General features: G+C 41.7%; 3 protein-coding genes across 3 annotated transcripts; 2 read left to right on the top strand and 1 right to left on the bottom strand.

Annotated features, from left to right (window-relative positions):
- The first annotated feature begins 8,523 nt into the window (after positions 1-8,523).
- LOC125539469 (protein NARROW LEAF 1) lies at positions 8,524-13,799 on the top strand. Its single transcript, XM_048702928.1, has 6 exons — positions 8,524-8,835; positions 10,015-10,543; positions 10,657-10,800; positions 11,583-11,823; positions 12,247-12,747; positions 12,880-13,799. Exons 2-6 carry the CDS (start codon positions 10,061-10,063, stop codon positions 13,497-13,499), a joined length of 1,989 nt encoding a protein of 662 aa, XP_048558885.1. The 5' UTR covers positions 8,524-8,835; positions 10,015-10,060; the 3' UTR covers positions 13,500-13,799.
- Positions 13,800-15,380: 1,581 nt separating this feature from the next.
- LOC125539470 (lecithin-cholesterol acyltransferase-like 4) lies at positions 15,381-19,435 on the top strand. Its single transcript, XM_048702929.1, has 11 exons — positions 15,381-15,887; positions 16,335-16,426; positions 16,650-16,768; positions 16,972-17,107; positions 17,203-17,254; positions 17,501-17,601; positions 17,708-17,890; positions 17,966-18,123; positions 18,482-18,536; positions 18,642-18,695; positions 18,791-19,435. Exons 1-11 carry the CDS (start codon positions 15,653-15,655, stop codon positions 19,208-19,210), a joined length of 1,605 nt encoding a protein of 534 aa, XP_048558886.1. The 5' UTR covers positions 15,381-15,652; the 3' UTR covers positions 19,211-19,435.
- A 377-nt stretch (positions 19,436-19,812) lies between these two features.
- On the bottom strand, positions 19,813-20,676 carry LOC125539472 (cysteine-rich and transmembrane domain-containing protein WIH2-like). The gene is made up of 2 exons (XM_048702930.1): positions 20,244-20,676; positions 19,813-20,102 (listed from the first exon to the last, which is right to left on the bottom strand). Exons 1-2 carry the CDS (start codon positions 20,582-20,584, stop codon positions 20,057-20,059), a joined length of 387 nt encoding a protein of 128 aa, XP_048558887.1. The 5' UTR covers positions 20,585-20,676; the 3' UTR covers positions 19,813-20,056.
- Between the last annotated feature and the right edge of the window lie 3,304 nt (positions 20,677-23,980).

The following is a 23,980-nucleotide window of genomic DNA, read 5'->3' as shown; positions in this document are numbered from 1 at the left end:
CACGAAAGCCAGTTAGAAAATGGATTCCTATTTGAAGAGTGCCTAACCGCATGGATAAGCTCACATTAACCCGTCAATTTTGGATCCAATTCGGGATTTTTCTTGGGAAGTTTCGGGAAGAAATTGGAATGGAATAATATAGATTCATACAGAGGAAAAGGTTCTCTATTGATGCAAACGCTGTACCTAGAGGATAGGGATAGAGGAAGAGGGAAAAATCGAAATGAAATAAATAAAGAATAAAGCCAAAAAAATAAGTCGAAGATAGAAGAGCCCAGATTCCAAATGAAGAAATGGAAACTCGAAAAGGATCCTTCTGATTCTCAAAGAATGAGGGGCAAGGGGATTGATACCGAGAAAGATTTCTTCTTATTATAAGACGTGATTTGATCTGCATATGTTTGAAGCTTATCTCTTTCTATGCATGAAAGGGTACAAAAGCATATTTATTCTGAATCAGACGGCGAAATGCACTGGAGTACTGATGTTTACCATGCGCCCGAATATCAATATGGTAATCTTCGCCGATTACCAAAAACAAGCCATTTATGGATATTGTCAGTAAGTATGTGCAGATCCAGTATAGCGTCTTTTTCACTCCACAAGGATCAAGATCAAATGAATACTTATGGTAAAAAAGATAGGGAAATTCTTGATTATTCAACGTCGGATCGAATCATGTCCAATGGCCATTGGAATTTTATCTATCCTTCTATTTTTCAAGATAATTCAGATTTGTTGGCGAAAAAGCGAAGAAATAGGTTCGTCATTCCATTACAATATCATCAAGAACAAGAGAAAGAACTAATATCCTGTTTTGGGATTTCGATTGAAATCCCCCTTATGGGTGTTTTACGTAGAAATACTATTTTTGCTTATTTTTGCTTATTTTGCTTATTTTACTTATGGGTGTTTTTGCTTATCGTTTTGAAAGATTTTTACAAGAGAAAGATTGTTTTGTGATCGTCCTTGATCAGCAAAAAGAGTATATAGCTCTTCGGGAATGTGCCATTTTGGGGATTCCTACTATTTCTTTAGTCGATACAAATTGTGACCAGGATCTCGCGAATATATCGATTCCAGCCAACGATGACACTATGACTTCAATTCGATTGATTCTTTATTTAGACTGATTTAATTGGAATCGATCATCAGAAGAAACAAGAAAGCTAGGGGAAGCACTATTTTACTTTATTTTCACTGATTCTCCCATATACTGAATTGAAAAGGTAGTCTTGATGCCCTAACTTTCGCGTAAGTACATGTATTTGTTGTTGTTTAGTAGCGTTGTATGTGCTGAGACATCTTGAGCTGAGACTTTGTCTCACACTATACATCTGCTCAGACAAGCTGAACAAATTCGAATTACGAATGTTTTTTTATTGGTGAATAAAAATTGAAAACCGTGAACAATTTTCGAAAATATGAAAAGAAATATTTAATCATTTTTTAAAACAAATTATTCAAACTTGGAATTCTCAACATTTTTTAAAGTTTTAAACAAAATTTGAATACTATTTTTTTGAAATACTGAACTTTTTTGCAATTTTTTAAATTTTGAACAAATTTTTAAATACTGAATTTTTTTTGCATTTTTTAATTTTGAACAAAATTTGGAATTTTGAAAGTTTAAACAATCTTTGAAATTCTGATTTTTTTAAAAAAATTGAACTAAATTTGGAATTCTGAATATTTTAAAAAACCTTAACATTTCTGAAAAATCTGATTTTTAAAAATATTTGATCAATTATGATTTCTGAACATTTTCTGCAAATTTAAACAAAATTTGGAATTATGGACTTTTTTGAAAAAAGAAACAAATATTGATTTTTTGTAGATTTTTTGAAACACATCATCGCTCGCTTCACTCGTGCATGCTGACCAGCGAACAGCTGCTTGGGTGTTCTCCCTTGTGGATGCTACGAGGGTATTTGGGTTGAGCTCCTGCATGCTGAGGAGGACCCGTGTAGGCTACCAAACACCCAAAAATGGATTGAGTAGGAAACTTTTGTCCTCATGCACCCTATCAAACACATGCTAATTGCACACGCAGGAAACGAGGCACTAGCATGAGCCTGGTCATAGTGGGGAGTAACTTATACTAGTGTCATGCATATGACACTAGTCTAAGTTACTATTTTCATAGTGCAAAGTAACATACTAGTAGTGTCATATGTAGCTTTATTTAATGGCTTGTAGACTCATCTTGTCTTGGTAAGCGTTATGTTACAGTAACACATTATGTTACCACTTCTCAGTAACTACATATCACATAAGCAAAAAATTTCGAAGTGCGCTATGTTACTACCTAAGTTACTCCCACTATGACTAGCTGAGGCGGGTTGTAGGTACAGTTTGCATGCACTCACATGCATGCAAGCCTCCTAATTATGCACAGAAAACAAGACGCAACATAGAGAGTAGAGAATAGAAAAACACATATATTGGTGCATGTTTAGCACGTGGGGCCTAATTTTTCTAAACATGGCTTGGTGGCTGGACGACCCTTTAAACCCGAATGAAGGGACTATAAGGAGGAAGAGAGAAGAAAATATGGAGACACGATATTACGTCTATGTTGGCTTATACATGCATTTGTTTCCTTTAGTTTGCCACTTAACTTTTGGGTGAACTTTTTGTTTACTTTATTTCACTCTAAGAGTTGTTGTTGTCTTCTTAAAGTGCCGACAAAGGAGAATGCAACACCAGTATAATGTTATGAAAATATGTTATTTGTTTGAAAAATGGTTTGATTATTTCTTTCCACACATTATGTATGCATGCGAAGAAGCTGAAAAGGACCATAATTTTAACATTGTGACTCATTTAGAGAAATAATGTGCCAATATTTATGAACAATATTGTAGAGTTATGACTTACATGCTAAAATCAAGAAGTTCGATGTGATGGACAACAACCCAGGAAATAATCACACAAGGAAAAACACTAAAAATATGGCCTATGATTCATCAACATTTCAGACTTTTGGTCAAACATCCTCTTGCAAGAAATTCAATATGGTATCAATACCGAGACATCTTGAGTTCAAGATCCGACCAAGGCAATATTTTATTTAAAAAAAGTAGTCTACATTGACCCCACAGCTAAGACCTGGCATAGACTAGACATATTTGGGGCCTACATTGATCCCATCTAATACTACATGATATAGCTAGATGTGGTGACGAGTGTTAAGTATATCTCCTGACATTTTCATGAATTTTAAATTTGGAGTGAATTAGATGGCGCATGTAATTCAATCAAAACAAGCAATGTTTTTGTTCACGCAAACTAGTAAAATTTGCAACAACCTCATCCAAAAGTGGTTGCTAGCTACTTGTCCACTACTTGCCATTGACATGTCATGTGCCTGCGACATGACACCTTTATTTATAAGGCATATGGTAGCATATTGTAAAAGGAACATTTTCGTTATCATGTAGAAACTTGGAAAAGTCAAAAGAATAATAGAGGATGTTCCACGACAATGTAGAAATATGGTAGATAACACATCTACATTTGTATAGTTGCATACACCAGTAGAGCTATGGCAAGGCTCAAAGGGCCATGGGCCACCCTGGGCCGTATCAAAAAGGAGTTTTACATAAAGGTAATCCCACAATAATGCATTGGTTTTTAATTTGGTAGCACTATTTGCACTATCCGGTCCGCCCAACATTTTTTGGGTAGCTCCGCCACTGGTTGCATATAACGTTGTTGGGCTCGAATATATGTGCATTAAACATCCCTAAAGATGTTTTGATTGGGGCCACTTTTAGACAAAAGAAGAGTCAAAGATGTTTTAATGTTACTAAAAGTGAGCCAGATCGATTTTGCTTGCATTGTGTTTCGGTTTTTGTTTCATTGTGTTCCATCCAATACACATTATCTTGGACACATATAGCATACTGCAATTATTTTTGTTATTTACACCAAATCATTATAAGAACTTCACATCAGCATGTTTCATGTTAGTTTCTATCCAATTATTTGTAAGCCAGAACATGTTTTGATGACATTATCTTTTATTAATGTTTATTGAAGATGTAAGATGTAACATAAGCATTTTTCATGGAATTGATAACCAGATGTACTAAGAAAATAAATAAAGTCAAATCAGTAAAGCAATATGGCATAGGTTGATTGTCATGTCTAGTTTATCTTGATGAACACAAGTGTTATGTACTATTTATGATTGGCATATAGGAAGTTGCAACAAACTTACTACCCCAAAAAAATATTATTAGTAATTATGAGTTTCATTTATTTCTTATATAACAATGTTACTGGAGCCTATGTTATTAAGATAATGGGGACCGAGATATAACTATTGCTAAGTCACAACTAAGATCATTTGATTTAAACACAAGCTCTGTGCAAGCACAAAAAGAACAATATCCCACAAGAAAGAACAGTAAGAACTTACTACCGACCAAGAAATAAATATTTTTGAATAGTCAACCGAGCCACAATACCTTGACAAATGTTAGACATTTGTCTTGCAAAATTTGAGTGGAAAATTGTAAGTTCACATCAAGTCCTCCATTCCGTAAGGTTGTCACTCTCTTATTTAAATCCAGTTATCCGACATGTATGTTAGAAAATAATGTTTAACGTGCTACCAAAGTTATGATTCTTTGTAAGTTCAACCCTCCACAATGAGTCAACTCTTGTATTTTGTTATATTATCTTCATATTATCATCCTCCATAAAATTATATACGTGGCGGGACTAAAAGGGTCCTATGATCCAGCCACGTATCACACATATGTTTCATTTTTCTGTTGTTACGCATATATGATGAGAAGTTGAAGATCGACCATTTTAACACTCCATAGACATTCGGCAAAAGCATGCATCCACATTTATGCCTAGTATTTTATTTGTCATAGGAATAATAGTTTTGAAGTATGGAACTGTTGTTATGTTTCTATCACTTTTAAATTAGTGGGGTCAAAGAATGTATTGTTATGTGTTTTCTCTAGAAACACATAAAGCAACCCGACCAAAAAATCAAGACAAGGGAAACAAGTAGTCTTTCGACCAATGTAAACTAGAAAATGTTCAACAACCTAGCTTAACAAAAAAAGTGTTAGCTAGTTCCATTTTGGAAAATCATTCATATTTCACCTGGCAAACAAAGGTACACCTTCATTTCTAACATAATTGATGACTTGTTAAGAAATATACTAGGTTCCACAGAAATTTTGAAAAATCAATAAAACGTGAAGCAGTGTGGCAGATAACACATTTGATTCCATATAGTTGTATAATAGTGCTAACAGTGTTGGCCTCAAATATATGTGGCCCAAATTTTATTAAAAAGAAAGTTATTCAATTTGGTGGGCGACAAGATTTGACACTAAACATGTCTAGGATATGTTGTATTCATACCACTCGCGGATGAATAGAAACGAAAGATGCACAAACGATATATTGAGTCATGTCCACTTTTTCTTTCATTCTATTTCATACAGCACACATTAAGGCCTCCTTTTATTTATAGGAATCCTATAGGATAAGATTGCTAAAGGAAAATTCCTATTGAGCTATTTGGTTCATATGTGTGGATTCCTATTCCTATGTAGGATTGCTTCATGTCTTTTGGATTTCAAAGGAATTATTTTAGCTCGGACCCAATGGAAACATTCGTATCCCATGAACCAAGTGACATATATTTTCTTATAGGAACTCTGATGACTTTCCTATTCCCATGATTTTTCTATCTTATGGACCGGATGAGGCCTACCTCTTAAAATAGCAAGTTGCATTTGGTTTAGGTTACCCCTTTGTAGGATTGGTAAGTATGTATAGAGGGAAGTGGTCGAATAGACTACCAAGGAAAATAATGGAATATGTTCCCAAGTTTTAATTTCTTGGCAGATTTTAGGCTTTTCTAGCAATCTATAGAGCACCATATACATGCAAGTCTAGAATATAGGCAGTGGAAAGTAAAGACATGCAAGTACAAAGTAAGAGAGGCAGAGTTGTGAAAATCGCAAGCGCAATTGGCTTGTTGAAGATTTTTCCTGTGGTTTGGATAATTGGCGCCATCTTACATGCACGTTGATGGAGGCTTTTGTCCAGGAAGGATCTAAGACCGCAAGGATTTCGGTTGCAAAATTCCACAAAGGAATAATGTCCATGAAGGACATGCCCATGAAGGGTCCACGAATTAGCAACCAAACTATTCCACCATGGCTTATGCCCACGAAGTACTAGCCTCACCAGGGTAGACCTTTGCGAAGTACGCGGTCTCTAAACCCATACAAACTTTTTTGGGTTCTTCACAAAGTTGAAGACTCCCAAGCAACACATAGCCGACCCAGGAGGTGCACACCCTCCCAAAGTAACAAGATAGAGGTTGTTGACAATAAATCCCTTGTTGATGCGCTTCAAAAGATAATCTACTCAACACTCAAACATGTTCAAGATTTAGCTATGGATTTGGAGAAGTAGGAGTGGAAATAAAGAGGGGGTTTTATATCAAAGGGTTTGATTGGATGGTCGGAGTAGAAAGTACTTTAAAACCAACACAAGGAGGTGGCGTTCTTTCTCAGAACAAATGATGGAAGTGGAGTTTGCTTCGAGATGAGCTAGCAGGATAGCTAGGGGTATATATAAACCGGGCCAAGAATCTGACCATTACTCACCTTTTTGCACAACTCAGAGGCTCCGATTGGTGTTGCTCGATGGCTCAGAAGTGACAAGTTTCATATGCATCGATAGGTCTAAATGGAAATCAATAAGTGGTTCTGAAGTGAGTACCTCAGTGGTGGTACACTCATTGTCAGCACTTCGAAAGTTTCAACTAGAATGGCTCAGAATTTCCGACGTGACAATAGAAGGTTTATGAGGTTTCTTCGGTGGCTCTGAATGGGATGCTTGAGGCGTCGATTGAAATAGGGTTTGGAACAACGACTATATCTGGATGGTATGGTGGTTTCGAGTGGAAGTGCTTTGGCATCATCGAGTTGCATGTCATTAGAAGATATAGTCGAAAACTTGAAGGAGTTTGATCTCTAAGCACATGGAGCAAAAGGCTCACAAGTCCTCATCCCATTTTGATAGTATCGTCATGCCTATATACTCAATGCGATATTGGGTCACGGAAAAAAGAAGAATCCTCTGGCTTGTCCAACAATTGTCTTTAAGCATTTTTAGTGATCACCTTCCATTCCAACGCTATTCCTATTGTTTTCTGAAATACTCCCTTTGTTCCTAAATATAAGTCTTTTTAGACATTTCAAATGGACTACAACATACGGATGTATGTAGACATATTTTAGAGTATAGATTCATTTATTTTGCTCCATATGTAGTCACTTGTTAAAATCTATAAAAAGACTTATATTTTGGAACGGATGAAGTATACTTTAAACTAGCATTAGTTCTTTGAGATATCTTGATATAAATTACCAAAATTCCCCTTGGGGATTAGATGCACTTTCACCCTTTTTACTAGAACATGCATAAAACCCAGTATAGGGAGTGTTTAATGTTTTACATTGCTATGAAATTGTTCTATAGTGCCAGAATAGTATGCCTGTGTCCTTTTTCACTTTTATTTGATGAAGCTAGAGAATAGAACATAGGGACTTTTCATGAGCTAGACACCATAAATATGGCACCACACCATAAAGCAAAAAAATGATCAGGCCACTTGTTACTATCTCTTTTGTCTCGACCTACATAAATGTTACTATTTCTGGCTCATATAAATGTTACTATTTCTGGTCCACAAAAATAGCAATTGCGACAAACTTACAAAAAATAGCATATTTCCTTCACTTGTGATGTGGCAATCATCTGGGAGCCTAGATTATCAAATAACATTTGATCAAATATTCAAGCTACCAAGAAAGAATTGTTCTTAACCATCCAATCCAACTACGAGATTGAGCTATAGTCACTCAGTAAAATAACATATTTGCATTGGAAAATTTGAGCGAAGACATAGTATTTTTAAGACCGCATCAAATTTGGATAGTTACATATCAAGTTCAATTTCTTAGGCCTGGTTCTTTGGGGGCGGCTTATGAAATAAGCTTGCAAGGGCCGCTTAGTACTTTAGAAGCCACCAAAAGAATTGGGCCTTAGTCCAGTACTCTTGCGTTTAAATCTTATTAATTGTTATCCCAAATATATGTTAGAAAAATGTGTTTATATCCGACCCTCTACGACGGGTCAACTCCATTAATCTTTCATTTTCCCTATCACTTTCATATTGTCATTGTCGATAATATATGTGACATGACACGGCCAAAAGTGCGCACTTGTTCAAAGGAGGCCGAAACCCCCCAGGATCGAGCGGCCAGGAGCGGGCCACGTCCCCTCGCCCCGGCCGCGACCCATCCGGGCCGTCCGTTGCACCGCGCGACACGGACGACTATGCGGCCACAGGCCCCGGCTCGACACACGGATCGACACATCACACGGCGCCACAGTGAAGTTGTTGTTCACCGTACCCCAATCTGTGACCACCACGCCACGCCATGATCACCACCACCGGCTAGCTGCTGATCGAGCTCCCCGCCCCTAGATTCCCAGCGCCTCCTCCCCATTCCTCTCTCTCTCTAGCCTCTTCTTGTGGTGTTTGTGCGGCGCACGCATGCCGCGCACACGGCCCCAACAGTGAGAGGGGGGGCTGGGCAGGGGAGGGACGCCGCCTGCGACTGCAAAGCTGTCATCTTCTGCCCCCGGGCCTCGCCTCGCCCCTAATAACAGTGGAGATTCCCGCCTCCCCGCCCCCAATTATGGATACCCGCGCGGGGAGGAGAAGAAGATAGGAGGGGAGGACGAGGCGCGAGGCCGCGGCCATTGCTCCGGCTCCAGGTGAGCGGCTCCGACCCCTCCCTCCCTCCCCTGCCCGGAGTCCTACCCGAAGGCCGGATGGCCGGATCTTTCGCTCGCCCCCGGGGCGGCAGGATCTTGGCGCCGTCTTCCTCGATTTGCCCGGTTTCTTTTTCTGTCCCTCGTATCCCTTTTTCCTCGCGGCCCGTGGTTTCCATTCCTAGGCGGGGCTGCTTGTCCCTCTGGTGGTTGGATTGCCAATCTGGTAATACCAGGTTGTTGCTCCCTACCAGTGCCATGGGAATTTCCTGATGCCTGCACAGCAACAGCTTCAGGTGTTCCTCTTCTTATTTCCTTCCGCCTCCCTTGCGGGCCGCGCTTCCGGGGCCAAATGCCACGGAAAGCTTAGCAGCTCGGCCTCCCAAGACTCATCACCAGGGGACTTCCGTTGCCGCTCTGTTCCTCCTACAAGCAACCAGCACCAATCCAGCTCGCGTGCCTTCAGCTTCAGGTTAAAGTTGCATTGCTCCAGCAAAACCGATTTCAGGCCTGCTATTGGCTGGAACAAGGAGAGAGCGCTTGCTGTTTGTTCCCCCCGATTTCTGGTCGGCGGGTTGCTTCTGATTTTGATTATGCCTTTTCTCTTTCAACAAAGTGCACGATGCCTTTGCCAAACTTCACCCGCGGTGCCGCCTGCTGAATTTGCGTCTAGGCCCTACCCTTTTTGCGCCGGTATTTTTGTTATCATCACAAGTAGTTGTGATGTGGATTTATGCCCATTCCCGCTGTTTAAAGGCAGAATTTGTGCCATGCCTTTCGCGAACAAACGGATGGAGACTTCCTTCGCCCTCTGGCTTTTGCAGATTCCACCATCTTATGATATTGCCTGCTTGGTTCTGCGGCGGATGCGCAGCAAGAATATACACATATATAGTGGGTCATATTCGTCGTACAGAGGATTCCTCTTATGATATTACCTGCTTTTGTTTGCGTGGTTGCAATCTTGCAAGAACCTATTCCCCGAGAATATCAGGCTATTCCACCAGCACTTGTTTATTCTCTTGTGTATAATAATAACCTGGATGCTCTTAGTTTCAGCATATATTTCCCGGTCCGATGCAAGTTATAGAGCGCAAACACATTTGCTAGATTTGTCCAGTGTCTCCTGACATTTTTACCTTGAAAGATTATGTTCTCAGACTTGTTTGTTCTCATTTTTAGGGCCATAGCTTCTCCTGTCCATCACATCTGTCAACTGTTCGGCACAATGAGGCCTTCAGATGACAGGATGCAGCTCTCAGGTTTGACGCAGTCGGAAGAGTCGTCGCTTGACGTGGAGGGGCATTGCTCTCACCACGAGGCATTTCCTTGTTCTCCATCGATGCAACCGGTTGCTTCTGGGTGCGTGCACACAGAAAATAGCGCGGCATACTTCTTATGGCCGACTTCAAACCTGCAGCATTGTGCGGCGGAGGGACGGGCAAACTACTTTGGGAACCTCCAGAAAGGATTGCTGCCGATACTCCCTGGAAAGTTGCCCAAGGGTCAGCAAGCAAATAGCTTGCTCGACTTGATGACCATAAGAGCTTTCCACAGCAAGATATTGAAGCGTTTCAGTCTCGGGACCGCAGTGGGCTTCCGCATAACAAAAGGGGTTCTCACAGAAACCCCCGCCATTCTTGTCTTCGTTGCTCGAAAGGTTCACAAGAAATGGCTTAATCCGAACCAATGCCTTCCTGCGATTCTTGCGGTACGAGAACCTCATTTTATCTCTTGTCTTATATTATTGGACAGGCTTGTTTTCAGACTTGGGAGTCGTTTTTGTCGTCGACTAATATCTTTCACTTGTCTGGATGATTACAGGGTCCAGGAGGTGTTTGGTGTGATGTCGATGTCGTAGAATTTTCATACTATGGTGCACCGGCTCAAACACCTAAAGAACAGATGTTTAGTGAGCTTGTTAATAAGCTGTGTGGCAGTGACGAATATATTGGTTCAGGCTCTCAGGTTCATACATCTATGCTCTTATCTGTATTGGTTTGCATTGCCTAGATATCATCTTCTTTAAGCAGTGAATGCTGCCATGTGTATAAATTGGATTGAGCACAGACATGCACTGCTAGTTATTCTCTCTATCTTGCCAGTGGGCCGTTCAAATTTTGTCAGGATTCTTTGGACAAAGTGAATAAAATTGCAGTGACGATAAGGTTATGACACGGGCTGATAGTTACTACTCCCTCCGTTCATTTTTATAAGTCGTTTCAGACAACTGAAAGTGAGCTGTTTTGCAAGCTGTCTGAAATGTATACAATTCCTTATAAAAGTGAACAGAGGGAGTATGTCAGTTCGCACTGTTATGCATAACGAAGAGCGACTAGAAGTCCTGCCAGTGCTAACTTTGTTCTTGTTTAGTTTAAGTAAATCTTTGTTCGTTTTTCTTGTGGTGGTCTCTAGAGCGCCAACTGGATGTAACTTGAGTTATCCCATCGTGAACTGATCAGCAATCAGAAGTAACTTTCTTGCCGGTAGTCTCTAGAGCGTTGTGTCATTTAATGACTAGAATGGTCTAAGTTATCATATGCAGCTTAACAATTGGGCCCCTGCATAAATCTAGTCACCACTCGTCTTTAAAACTCACGTACTATTTTGAATGACAGTTTTTTTTTCCAAAACATAACTGAATTATATACTCCAGAAGTTAGAGCAGCATATAGGGCATTGAATGATTCAATAGGGCATGCTTCTCATTTCCTGCTGAGAGTTCTCCATACGCTGTTTTACTGTCTCAGGTTGCAAGCCAGGATACGTTTGGAACTTTGGGTGCAATTGTGAAACGACGCACCAACAACAAGCAAGTTGGTTTCCTCACGAACCGGCATGTTGCAGTTGATTTGGACTATCCTAACCAGAAGATGTTTCACCCGTTGCCGCCGAATCTTGGGCCTGGTGTTTATCTTGGGGCTGTCGAGAGGGCAACATCTTTCATCACAGATGATGTTTGGTATGGAATTTATGCTGGAACAAACCCAGGTAGAGCAGCTACAAGTTATCTGGTTGATATAGGGAATTCATGTATTATTCACAGAATTGAACTTCAAAGTATATGTTATAGAGAAATGCCTAGTTAATGTTTCGTCTATTTAAACACAATGTCTTCAATTCATAAAATGAATAAATTAATGCATTCCACGAACACAAAGATAAGTTTGTGAAGCAGGACTTGTCTTTCTGATTGTACCAGTTTTTGTCAGTCAGTTCAACAGCAACTTTTGCTTTAGACTACATAGGAACAAAACAATATCTGTTTACGGGACAAAAAAAACTTAGTTTATGTTTTATATATGTAAATTTATAAACTTATAAGCTTCTCCTTCTGTTTAGTGCAGTTTTATATGATGCATATGTGCTGTTCTAATCCCCAAACATATATGCTGCCCCTCTGTGGATCTGCAGAGACATTTGTACGAGCTGACGGTGCATTCATCCCATTTGCTGATGACTTTGACATTTCCACAGTCACAACTATAGTTAGGGAAGTCGGTGAGATTGGGGATGTTAAGATTATAGATCTGCAGTGTCCTATCAAGAGCCTCATCGGGAGGCAAGTTTGCAAAGTCGGCAGAAGCTCTGGTCACACAACTGGGACTGTGATGGCATATGCCCTTGAGTACAATGATGAGAAAGGAATATGCTTCTTCACTGACCTCCTCGTCGTTGGTGAGAACCGCCAAACATTTGATTTGGAGGGTGACAGCGGAAGCCTTATTATCCTGACCAGCCAGGATGGGGAGAAGCCACGTCCTATTGGGATAATATGGGGTGGCACAGCAAACCGTGGGAGGATAAAGCTCACAAGTGAGTATGGCCCTGAAAACTGGACCACAGGGGTTGATCTTGGCCGCCTTCTTGATCGTCTAGAACTTGATCTTATAATAAACGACGAATCGCTCAAAGGTGAGTACCGCAACAGTTTCCTTCATGTTCCAGTGTTCTCCTGGAGTATCATGTTATTGGCATTTCATACTTGAATGTTGAATTACGTTTGCTCCAATGGTACAAGGCTGACGTAATTCATGTATAATAAAGATGCTGTGCAGGAGCAAAGAAAAGCCTTTGTGACTGCAATTAACTCTGCTATTGGGGAGTCCTCTGCGGTGACTGTTACTGCCCCAGAAGCCACCCCGGCAGAGAAGGTTGAAGAGATCTTTGAGCCTCTTGGGATCCAAATTCAGCAGCTGCCTCGTCATGACCTGGCAAGCGCCACAACCGAAGGGGAGGGCGCAGCCAACACACCCTCCGACATGGAAGAGCGTCAGTTCATCTCGAACTTCGTTGGCATGTCTCCCGTGCGCCGTGACCATGATGCTCGGAGGAGCATCGCCAACCTGAACAACCCGTCAGAGGAAGAGCTCGCCATGTCGCTGCACCTAGGCGACCGGGAGCCCAAGCGGCTCCGTCTAGACCCGGAGTCCAGCCTGGACCTTGAAAAACAGCCTCATCCGGACCCGGAACCGAGCCTGGACCTGGAGGAGCGACCTCGTCCAGACCCAGAAATGATGAGCCTAGACCTGGAGAAGCAGCCTCGTTCGGACCCGGAACCGGGCCTGGACCTGGAGAAGCAGCCTCGCTCGGACCCGGAACCGGGCCTGGACCTGGAGAAGCGCCTTCCAGCCGACCCGGAGCCGAGCATAGACCTGGAGAAATGAAGCGCTGATCCGAATGACATTTCTGGGATGAGCTTGCCCTGTGGACGATCAAAGCGAGTAGATGGAAGAACCCCTGCGGTTCAGCAAACTGAACCTGCAATGTTAGTTTATGTTAACTGCTACTATTGGCTTCGCAGGAAGCATATCGTATCATGTCATGTACTACTATGGCACTTGATTCAGCCCTTGTAGGATGTTGTTGGGTGGTATAGCCCTGCAGTTTTGCTGTGCTCATAAGATTTGATATACAGAATGCTGAATCTGAATCTCTTTTCTTGGAGAAGACAATGTGCTGGGACAGATGAGACTCTGGTTCACCCCTTGTAGGATGTTGCTAGATGATTGATCTTTCTATTGTGCTAATTATCATTAAATCTTAAGATGTACTCCTGTTCACTCGTTACTCAGATTTCTTTGATAAAAATTCTATTAAATTCAAAATAGTTTCATGATATGTACTTTTATATTATTTTGTTAGATGTTGGATTGTAGCACTGCAGTTTTGCTGTTCCCGTAAAATTTGACGGTATACATAATGCTGGATCTGAATCTCTTCTATTGGGAAAGAATGTAATAGGATTGACATGAGAACCTGGGATGATTGATCTTATAATTATTACTGAATCTTAGATGTGGTACCCCTAGTCTTAAAAGGACATGGAAGCCACTTTCGAGGTCGAAAGAATCCCCAATTGTAAGTTTGACCGTTAACTTATATACTATAGTAAGATATTTTAGATTCTTTTTGACATTTTTTGGGACAAATTTAAGCATATGACATTGAAAGATCCAATGAGAATATTTGAAAAAATGCTGTTCAAAATTGTAAATGTCCGACTGAAGCTATTGAAAGAAGTTTGGAATCTTCCACTCTTATTTTTGCGAATAGTTTGTCTAATTCACATCTAGATGTTTTTTAAGTATGTCACATCTAAACTTACACAAATAGATAATGCAGCACCAAGAAGTAAAAAAAAAAATAAGGACAAAAAAAATAGACCACAAACAGAATGGACATCGGCTTAGATGTGACACTGTCCTAGACAGACCCTTTTGCGAAATCTGGACAAATGTCACCAGCTCCAAAATCAATTAGACTAACCTCCGTTCAAGAATACACTAACAAAGACAGTCAAACACGAAAATGCTGAATGGAGCTCTGCATCCATAGAGACTGAATTTGAAATGATCAAAATTCATACATGTATGTTTTTTTTTGAAAAAATACACATATTCTTAGAGATATAATGTACAAGCGTGTAATTTTTTAAGACGAAATATGTTACACAAAAGAAAAAATATCTGTGGCTTTTTAGTATATGCAATATTCATCCTCAAAGTCCATGTTTTTTTTGCACAGCTCGCATTTCAAGGCATTTCATACACATCACATCCTTCTATACATGTACAACTTTTTTCAGTTTTCTTTTTAACTGAGAAGTTTGAACTTTGATTTTTCAAAAATTCCGGTCTCCACGAAGGCCGGGCTCCGAAACGCCCTACTCAGTCAAACATGTCTATCTTTTTCTGTTACTAAAAACATTGTCTATCTTTGACCATTTATATATACATAAATTAAAAAAATACGAATAGTCGTGCGTTCAGAAGCCTCCTCTGGACACCGACACGTGGGATCAAAGAGAGCGTGCGCAGTACTGCTGTCTATGTTCTCGCGAGTCCCTGCATCGTTCCGTACAAAAAATACAACTCCCCGAAGCCCGAGCCGTCGTACCACACCGCACGGCCCTACATCCCACGGACAGCCGGGGCCAGCAAGGGCCGGGTACCCCTGTCAGTGAAATAGCAGGGCGCCCGGGTAAGCAAAGCACGAGGAGGAAGCGTTAAACCGTGGCTTACTTCCCGTCCGTTCGCTGTTTTTTTCTCCCCGGGCGACTGGCGTACGGAACGGGATTGCGAAACCCTCACGCCTCCGGAATCCCCACCCCCGTCCAAACCCGGGCAAAACCATATACTCCAGCCACCGCGGAGCAGATTCCCCGCCATCCGCCGACGACACGCCACCCCCGTGCCGCTCCGATTCGAGCTTGCCGGAGCCCGGTTCGGCCGGAAGCCTCGCCCTCTCATGCTGGCCTCGCGGCTGGGGGCTTGAGCGTGCTTACTTAGGGCGGGATTTGGGCGGCGGGGAAGCAAGGATGTCGGTGCTGGAGGATCTGATCCGGGCGATCGAGCTGTGGCTGCGGATCGCCAAGGAGCAGGTGCCGCTGGTCGACCCCAGCCTCGACCCGGTGCTGCTCGTGCCCGGCATCGGCGGCTCTATTCTCGAGGCCGTGGACGAGGCCGGGAACAAGGAGAGGGTCTGGGTGCGCATCCTCGCCGCCGACCACGAGTGCCGCGAGAAGCTCTGGGCGCAGTTCGATGCCTCCACGGGTATGTGCAGAGCACCTCTTACTTCCTTGTCTCTGTCTGTCACCTGCTGAATGAGTTAATAGATTGCTGAATTGCTCGAGAACGTTATATGAGCTTGATTGTTTTACATGCTTATCTAAAGTAAGCAAACAATGAAGGGTAAACTGTTTTGTGTGCTGGAACGCTTTGCTTGTGTGATGATTAGAAGGCAAGTATCTGGAAATTGATGCAGCTTGTGTGGTTTGGTAGACACTTGCAATATCGGCATACTCTATCTGAATTAATGTTTTCGTTACGTTTGGATTAGTTATCTGAGCAGCTCGTAGGTATTAGACATACAGTGACTTTCATTGAAAAACTGCCGACTCGTAAGGCTTGTTCCTTCTTGTTGCATGTTATCTAGTGCTGATTCAGCAGAGCATTTCCTTTCGTCATGTCATTTGATGCCAAACTACTGTAATGGAGCAGGCAAAACTGTTTCCGTGGATGAGAAAATACACATCACTGTCCCTGAGGATAGGTATGGATTGTACGCCATCGACACATTGGACCCAGACCTGGTAACAAACTTATTTCACTTTTGTTTTTTCTGAATGAAGATTTACCTTTACTTTTCATTTACTTATGTGGTCTACAGGCAGTCAGAACAATAGATCATTGTACAACTATATGTATCATCTGATGGTTTTACCTTAGTCCTGTCCAACTCTATTAGCAGTAGTAAATCAGTTACTGCAGCAGATATCCGATATGCGCCACTCATATACTTCTAAAAATTTGCAGATTATTGGTGATGACAGTGTTTACTACTATCATGACATGATAGTGCAAATGATTAAATGGGGATATCAAGAAGGCAAAACTCTGTTTGGATTTGGTTATGATTTCCGCCAAAGTAACAGGTAAATTCCGCATCTGTATCCCTGTTTTGTATATGTCATCCCGTGTACAGCTGTATATGTTTTTTTTTTGGCCAAAAGTCATGCTATTTGGCGGCCATGCTAGTAGGTGTATAGAACACAATCTTTACGGGGTTGCTTTTTCTTTCAGATAATGTCAGTTTATTCAGTTCCTCCCTTATTTTGATACCTCTTCTTCTCTGCAGGCTTTCGGAAACACTTGACAAATTTTCTAAAAAGCTAGAGTCAGTATACACAGCTTCAGGAGAGAAAAAGATCAATCTAATAACACATTCAATGGGGGGATTGCTTGTTAAATGCTTCATGTCTCTTCATGGTGATGTGAGTACTTCTCCGGTTCTCCTTATATTTTGGGCCTCTGATGAAGTTTGTCATGCTTCGTGCCATGCTTAGATAATGTGGTTTTGTTTCAACAGGTCTTTGAAAAATATGTGAAGAGTTGGGTTGCAATTGCTGCACCATTTCAAGGTTTGAGTTGATTGAGCGTCTAAATTCTCAGGCTCTCTTGTTTCCACATTAATTAAACTTGAAATATCTATTGGATGTTCTCAGTTGCTACGGTGGAAGCTTGATACCTGTATCATTTTTCATGGAATACCTGCCAATTGTGCAACCATTGATTGAATGCCAACGAAAAATATTCCAAGGGATACTAATTTTAACTGCGATTGCCTTTGAATCTTGAGCTGGAAGTAACTTGCTGCTGCATGACAGGTGCGCCTGGGTACATAAATAGTGGTCTGCTGAATGGGATGTCTTTTGTGGAAGGATGGCAATCAAAATTCTTCATTTCCAAATGGACTATGCAGCAATTGGTATGCTTTGATAGCCTATCCATCTGTCTCATTGAATGCATGTATTCATGTAGTCACCATGATTTTTCCTTTTGAGAAAGAACTGAAAATAATTTTTGTGCTTCAGTTGATTGAATGCCCATCAATATACGAGTTGTTGGCTAGCTCAACCTACCACTGGGAAGATACACCATTGCTACAGATCTGGAGAGAGAGCTCAGATGAGAATGGTAAGAAAAGTGCCATTCTGGAGTCGTATGAACCAGATGAAGCAATAAAGATGATTCAAAAAGCTCTTTCCAAGCATGAGGTGAATCTTTTGCACTTCAAAAAATTTTAGCCACTATTGATGCTTAGATTCCTGACAATGAAATTATCATTGCAGATTATCGCTGATGGAAATCACATTCCTCTGCCCCTTAATGAGGATATATTAATATGGGCAAAGGAAACTCAAGATATCTTATCCCAGGCAAAGCTTCCAAAATCAGTGAAGTTCTACAATATTTACGGGATTGATTATGACACTGCTCATACTGTTTGGTAATTTACTATCTTTTCTACTTCTGGTTTTAATTCTAGTTTTAGCTCTTTTCATGTGCCAGTTAAAATTTTGATTGGTTCCACTGAAGTTTGGTTGACTGATGGATTAGTTGGGTTTTATAAATTTCTCAAGAAATAAGAATTGACTGGATGTTGTCTGCCTTAGCATGTTCTGGGGTTAATAGTGCTTAGTAAAATGAGTTCTGAACTTTTTCCAAAAGAGGCTGTCCTTTCTCTTGCTATGTTTGTTCAAATGTGACCTATTTCAGAAGATATGTTGCCTTTTGTATGAAGCAAGTCTTATAACCTAAAGTTGTGTAATGTGTATGCCAAGTTAGTAATACCCTTCTCTTTGCAGCTATGGGAGCAAACGGCACCCTATTTCAAATCTTAGTCACCTCTTATATACTCAGGTTAGTTCATTTGGTAAATGTTGTGTTTTGTCTATACCAAATTTCGGGATTCTTGGAGCACCAAGTAGCTCCCATTTGATTTGTCTGAACTATGTGTTATTTCAGGGTAAATACATCTGTGTCGATGGTGATGGATCCGTTCCCGCAGAATCAGCAAAGGTGTGATAATCTTCTTGCCCTTCTTTTTACTCACTGAGCATATGAAGGAAATATGCACCGTGGAAAATGGGCGTAATCATCCTTTCTTTTGTCAGGCGGACGGCCTTGATGCAGTGGCGAGAATTGGGGTTGCTGCTGACCACCGAGGCATCGTCTGCGACCACCGCGTGTTCCGCATAGTCCAGCACTGGCTGCACGCGGGTGAACCTGACCTGTTCTACGACCCGCTCAACGACTATGTTGTCATCCCAACCATCTTCGAGGTCGAGAAGCACCACGAGAAACGCGGGGACGTGACGTCGGTCAGGGAGGACTGGGAGATCATCTCCCACACCGACGGCGACGAGGCCAAAAGGCCGGCCGAGCTCCCCGCCATGGTCGGCGCGTTGTCTGCGTCTCGCGAGGGTAAGGATGGCCTGCTGGACGAGGCGCAGGCCACCGTGGTGGTCCACCCGGAGAGCGGAGGCCGGCAGCATGTGGAAGTCAGGGCTGTCGGAGTCAGCCACGGTGGCTAGCTACGGGCTCATACTATATTTATATACATAACTCATAAGTAGCTAGGCCGATTGTACATACTGTAAACCGTTGATGCACATAAGATGTGGACAGGTAGGGAATATGTCTCTGTAAATACATAACTTAAGCAGTGCTTGTAAATATCTGAACTTGGAAGCACAAGGTGCACTGGCTATGAGCACGAAGGAGGAAGGGAATAATCAGAGTGGATTACCAGGTTGTCACCTCGACAGTGTCTATCTGTTGGTTTGAAATGCTACTGGTAGTATACTCGTATTTCTTTTTGTTTAAGTCCAAGCCATAGGATCCGGCCACCTGTCCTGTGTTGCTACAGATTTAGTAATATGGACAGGTGGGAGTAGCTTTTCCGTATTAGTTTGGTTATTATTATTATTAGTGCTACTGTAATACTACAGCTCACGGCATTGCTTAAGCTGTAAGTATCGAATATTTCCAAAATAGCACGCATTTATTATATTTGCCGTTTCTACCTATGGACAAACAAAAGAGGTGTCTGACATTTGGCACCCTTGGCATTGCCGTAGGTTGCTTTGGAACATCCGGGGAACAGCAATTTTTTGTTTCATCTCTGATCGCAATGGCAAAAACTCAACTGGAGAATGTACTGGATGCTGAAAATAACTTGACATATCCAATTCATGGCCAACAAATTACAGGGAGGGGTTCCGCTAAGAAAGAAGCAACAAAGCAAATCGACTGATTGGTATGGTAACTGAGCGACATGGTGATTACAGAATTAAGCCAAATCCAAGATGTGCCAAGGAAACGACGATCCGATCGATGGCGAGCAGCTGCATGTGGATCATCATCCTGTGCAACATCGATCAGAGGCACATGTCGAGCAGGCAGCAGCAGCAGATTGCGGCACAGCTGCACGCAGATCAGAACAAACAAAACATGCAGAGGGATCAGACGGACAGTTACTAATACGGGTAATGGAGTTAGGTATGCATGCAGGCATGATGCACGACGCAAGTACGTGTCGTGTTAGACGAGTGGTCTGTGAATTACCATCCTTTCCAGAAGCCGTCGCTGCCGCGGCTCTGCGCCTCCGGCGGCGGCGGCGGCGGGGCCTGCTGCTGCTGGGGCGGCGGGTAGTAGTTGGCGGCGACGGGCGGCGGCGCGCCGTACGCCTGCTGCTGCTGCGGCGGGTACGCGCCGCCGTCCTTGGGCTGGTAGTAGTCGGCGGCGACGGGCGGCGGCGCGCCGTACGCCGGCGGCGGGTATGCCTGCTGCTGCTGCTGCGGCTGCTCCTGGCCCGGAGGAGGGTAGCCGTAACCGTTGCCCGGCGGCGGGTACGCCTGCTGCTGGCCCGGCGGAGGGTACGCGGTGCCCGGCGGCGGGTAGCTCATGGTGTCTCTCTTCCTCGATCGATGCCACCCACGAAATACTTGGCAACACTACACTGCGCGCTGATCTGAACTTTGTGAGATGTGTTCTTCCGCCGGAGCCCTGCGCTTTATATAATCCTATGTGCCGCGAGGCATATGCTGCCAGTGGAGTGCTGCCGGATTAATTAGGATTGTTTGGACGCGTAATCCAAAGCTGGCACTCATTTACTCGGTACTATACAAATCAGGGGGGCGCCGGCCGGTCGCATCTGCGTGATTAATCGCGTCACGTATACTAGACGGCTGCTATTTTGGTTCCTCCTCGTCGTTGTCCAGAACAAGAAACCGCTTCCCTCCCTCCTCCTAATTTCAGACTTCTGAACGCGCGCGCTTCTGTTTTCAAAGCAACTCTTGGAAATATTCTAGGCGTGGCGTGAGAATTTTTCAAAGCCTCTAAGGACCCGTTCGGCCGGAGCGGGACACGATTCCCGGCCGCGTCCTTCGGCCCAACAGCGTCGGCTTGTGCAGAGTATGCGGGTGTCTTGGAGTGTGGTGTGCATATGGCGACTTGTGGCGGCACTCTTCTTCTTCTTCAATCACGCTGGACGAAGAGGACAACATCAGGATCTAGCGGATTTGGAGATGATCCCCGGTCAACATGCCACAAAGACTCGATTACGTTGCCTATAGAGAGGCTGTTTAATAGGTTCACAAAACAGTACGAGCGTTTGATTGTGCGCAGAAAAACGTAGGATTATACACATTAGGATGTAGTGGATGGAATTTTTACTATGAAAACTGGTATTAATGGATCTTCAGGCAAAATATTTATGAATTGTAATCCTACGAATCAACCAAGTCATGTATGAAAAAAAAACCTAAGGATTAGGATGCTCCAAATTTCCTTTACAAATCCTTTGGATCGAAGATGCCCTGTATCCTAAGGAAAATTTCTATGGATTCTAATTATACGAATCAAACAACCCCATGTACGAAAAAATCCCGACGATTAGAATCCTTCGAAAATCCTTTAGAAATTCTTCAAATCAAATGGGTCCTTAACCTATGGAGGATTAGTTACATAATGTGCCTCTTCTGATTCAAAGAAAAAAGTGAAGGGAACACATAGGAATAAAAAATACGTAGGGCTCCTTTGTTACAAAGGAACGTACCAAAAAAATATGTAGAAATGTCCTACATTTTTCTTTGATGTTAGTTTCAGAGAAAAAACGCAAGAGTTTTACAATTGCACGAAGAACAAAATTGAGATTCTTAATGGCGTAATAAACATGTTAATTATACCTTTCCACGTGGTTTGACTTTGACTTGACTCTATTTATTAGGATTCATGTGTTTTTCCTATTCATTTGAACCAAATACCCAATTTTGCGAAATTCCATGTTTCTCAATCCTCTGTTTTACACATACACTTTTATAATTTTTTTTGTTTTTTTTTCTTTCCTGCATTTTTTAATTTTTTGAACCAATGGAGGCTTGGATCTACAAATTTACGTGCACTCTTCCCCCAACCCTCCCTTTTCTCCACACCGGGCCTCTCAGATTTTCACGATGAACCAATCACGTCATCATGTTAATCAAATTCGCGATTCTTTTTCCATAGGTATGGGATTACTTGTGTGAAATAGGAAAACCGATGTATTCCTATTATCTACTTTTCTTAATTACAGAACAAATCTTTATGCCTAATCTCATGCACGAATTACGAGGAAGCAACCAACAGTAGATACATACTACCTCTGTCCTGATTTATTAGTCCCCTTGTATTTTGGGTCAATTTTTGACCTTTGATTTAACTATCAAAAATAAGTTATACACCACAAAGATAGTATCATTGAAGCGACTTTCGAATATGGATCCAACCATATAACTTTTGCGACAAACAACTTATATTTTGTTAGTCAAATCTATGGTTAAACTTGGACATAAAATACAAAGGGGACTAATAAACCCAGACGGAGGTAGTACTTGCTTAGCTATAGCACATATTAAAGAAAAAAACCTCTTTCAAGCAAACTGCTCCACTACTAGATGTTGTGTTAAGACAATTATCAGATAACATGCCTCCCAATGAAACAGGTCAGGTTTAGAGTTCTGTAATATGTGAAGTTCAATATTTTAAGGCAGTGTCCAATATGTTCTTTTGCATGAGGACAATAATTCTTGCCATTTCCGACATTGTGTCTCCCGAGATAGCTAGCTGGTCAAATTTGACGATCCACGCATAGTTGACATTCAACACTCACCATGGCCCGCCACGGAGCAAGTTTTTGTGAACATAACCGCCACGGAGCAAGTTAATTTGCAATCACGTATCTTAAGCCAATGCTTGGCCATATTTTTACCCAACCGGCCAGCTCCCTAGCCTTTCCGTCGACTCAATTCACAATCTGAAAACCATCCATTTAAATTAAAAACCCCATGCAACATGTTTGTCGTGAGACAACATTTTTCATTCTAAACACGTGCATGTGGTATAAAAAATTACTGTATGCGTCAGAAAAATAACCCTTTGCAACAACTAATTGGAGAAATTGCAACATATGCAACAAGCAAATCATCGGAAGTAACACATGCAATTAAATAACAACACAAAACAATTCTGGAGCATGAACCGAATCATTCGACCAGACAATCAGAAACCTCTGAATGTCGCCTGGAATCCTGGTATACTGGTAGGGGTGGAAACGGATCGGATGCGGATCGGATAGTGCTCTTACCACTTCCATTTTCATATTTTCAAAACGAATACGAATCCGAATACGGATGTTATCGGATACGGATGCGGCTTGGATATTATTCGAATACAGATACGTATCGGATATTTTCTTGATTCGGATCGAATACGAATAATATCAACATATTGCTTAAGTAAATTAGTCGATACCTATGTGACCTAAAATAATCAACTTGTGACATACAATAAGTCAATGATAAATAGGTTTATGAATAAATACTATTGTAATGCATAATAATTTATAAGTTTAATCATATAAAGAGTAAAATTTGACCACTTATTTGGCTTTTATGTTGGATAATTGGAATATTGGACCTAGAATTTTAAAAATTACCTCCCATAATCTTATTCGGATACGGATATATCCACTTCCATATCCATATTTGTGTCAAAATCTTCTACCATATTTTATTTTTTATTTTTTTAATAAATTCGGATACGGATAATTTCCATTTCCATTTTGGTTTGGATGCGAATGTTTCGGATACGAATAGGCATTTTCTCGAATACGAATATCGGATATTTCGGATTATCCGCTACCACTTTCCACCCCTATATACTGGTGTTGCGTGTAATTCGTAGCCAACAAAATGAAGACCACTGTCGATAACAAATTTTCTTTTTGCAGGAAAACAGCAGATAACAATATCAATGATACAGTA

Source organism: Triticum urartu, chromosome 2 (genome assembly GCF_003073215.2).
Source record: "Triticum urartu cultivar G1812 chromosome 2, Tu2.1, whole genome shotgun sequence".
Lineage (NCBI taxonomy): Eukaryota > Viridiplantae > Streptophyta > Magnoliopsida > Poales > Poaceae > Triticum > Triticum urartu.
This window is presented reverse-complemented; position numbering and strand designations above follow the sequence as displayed.